Here is a 1,656-nt window from a genome sequence, read left to right as displayed (position 1 = left end):
ACAAAAGACCAGGAAAAAAAAAGTAGTTGTCAAGAAAAGGTGAAGTAAACAAAAAAGTAACAGACTAATTAAAACAAATTGATGAAAATGTTGAGAAATGTAATAATATTTTTTAATGAATGAAGAGAAAAGAAAAATATAAAAATAGAAGAAACTAACATAAAAAGGAGATTAAGCAATGTAAGCACAATTCAGATACAGCATACATTTAAAACAAATGACTAAGCATATACAGATAATATATAAAAATACTACTCAGATGACAGCAAGTATAAATTCTGATAGCAGCTTCAAAGAAGACTGCCAGTGATCTCTGCCTCCTGGCATTTGTGCTCTTGTATAAATCCTTCCTGTAGAGTGTGTGCTAGACCTAGTGACTTGTTTCTCCTGAGAATATATATGGCAAAAGTGATGGGTGCTGCATACTAAGTAGGTTATGAAAGACTGTGACCTCTCTCTCTCAACTCTTCTTACTTGTTATTACTGATCCACACCATGTTGTGAGCTGCCCTGTGGAGGTACTCTATGTGGCAGGGAACTGAGGGCAGCCTCCAGCCAAGAGCAGATAGGGAACTGAAACCCTCAGTCCGAAGGCTTGAAGGAACTGAGTCCTGAAAACATGCACATGGCCCCACCAGCTGGAAAGTGCCTCCCCCTCCAGCCTTGAGTTGTTTGATACCAGGTGAGAGCCATAAATTCAACTACATTGCACCCACAGAAACTGTGAGATAGTAACTATTATTGTTTTAAACCATTATGTTTTGTTTTTGTTTTGTTTTTTTGTTTTTTTTTGACTGGGCTAAGTGGCTTTATTAGAGAAAGCCGGGGTTACAAAGGACTTAAGAGTTGGCATTGGGGCCCTTCTTCTTGCCAAAGGTGGGCACGACATTGACAAAACGCCAGTTGTACTGCATCCGCCGCTTGGCCCGGCCGGTCTTCTTCTTCTTTTTCTCCTGTTTGGCCACTTTGGGGGTCTGACCTCTTACTTTCCCAGCACGGGCCAGGGAACCATGGACTTTACCTCCCAGCATGCGGCCGGCTACTCCCAGAGTGGTCAGAGCCTCCACCCCACATTGGCCCAGGGTAGCCTCATCCTCTAGGGGCGTGCCTGCCAGGAGTACCACTTGATCTTCTGGAGCGATGCCCTCCAGCGAGGCTACATGAGCCTTGATCTGGGCGACAGTCTCCTGGCCGGTCACCTCGAGGGTGTGTAGCTCCTGGGCGCGGACAAAAAGCTGCATGTCGGCGACTGAAGAAGGAGATGCTTGTAAGAAAAGAAATATCCTGAGCTGTGGCCTCTGCCGCTACCGTGAAGATGGAGTCGAGAAAGAGCTAAACCACTATGTTTTAAGGTAATTTGTTACTCTGCAATAGGGTTAATCTATAAATATGGAGAAAAACACACATAAGTCATTTGTTTTGAAATAAAACAAGTCATTTTTCTAAACTTAGTAGCAAAATGTCATCATACCTTTGAAATCTGGCTTCCTAAACTGAGGCATCTACAGTGACTTTCTAAGAAGCACATCATATCATCACACTCATCTTCCAAGGTTTTTGATTTTCTGTGGACTTTATCAAAGAGAACATTCTCAAATCAAAATGAATTATCTGAAAATGATATAACACTTGAACTTTCACCCTTTAGTTCATTCC

The 1,656-nt window shown here is 42.3% G+C and overlaps 1 protein-coding gene across 1 annotated transcript; it reads right to left on the bottom strand.

Moving 5' to 3' along the window:
- Positions 1-776: 776 nt before the first annotated feature.
- On the bottom strand, positions 777-1,327 carry LOC129065440 (FAU ubiquitin-like and ribosomal protein S30). The gene has a single exon (XM_054566687.1). It carries the CDS (start codon positions 1,239-1,241, stop codon positions 840-842), a length of 402 nt encoding a protein of 133 aa, XP_054422662.1. The 5' UTR covers positions 1,242-1,327; the 3' UTR covers positions 777-839.
- Between the last annotated feature and the right edge of the window lie 329 nt (positions 1,328-1,656).

Source organism: Pteronotus mesoamericanus, unplaced genomic scaffold, assembly GCF_021234165.1.
Source record: "Pteronotus mesoamericanus isolate MK-2021 breed Mesoamerican mustached bat unplaced genomic scaffold, CSHL_Meso_final contig_179, whole genome shotgun sequence".
NCBI classification, from domain to species: Eukaryota; Metazoa; Chordata; class Mammalia; order Chiroptera; family Mormoopidae; genus Pteronotus; species Pteronotus mesoamericanus.
The sequence above is the reverse complement of the archived record's forward strand: the minus strand, read 5'-3'. Positions and strand labels throughout refer to the sequence as shown.

Bases quoted from the DNA above. Each gene is read 5' to 3' on its own strand.
- LOC129065440 (XM_054566687.1), bottom strand. From the start codon at position 1,241: ATGCAGCTTTTTGTCCGCGCCCAGGAGCTACACACCCTCGAGGTGACC.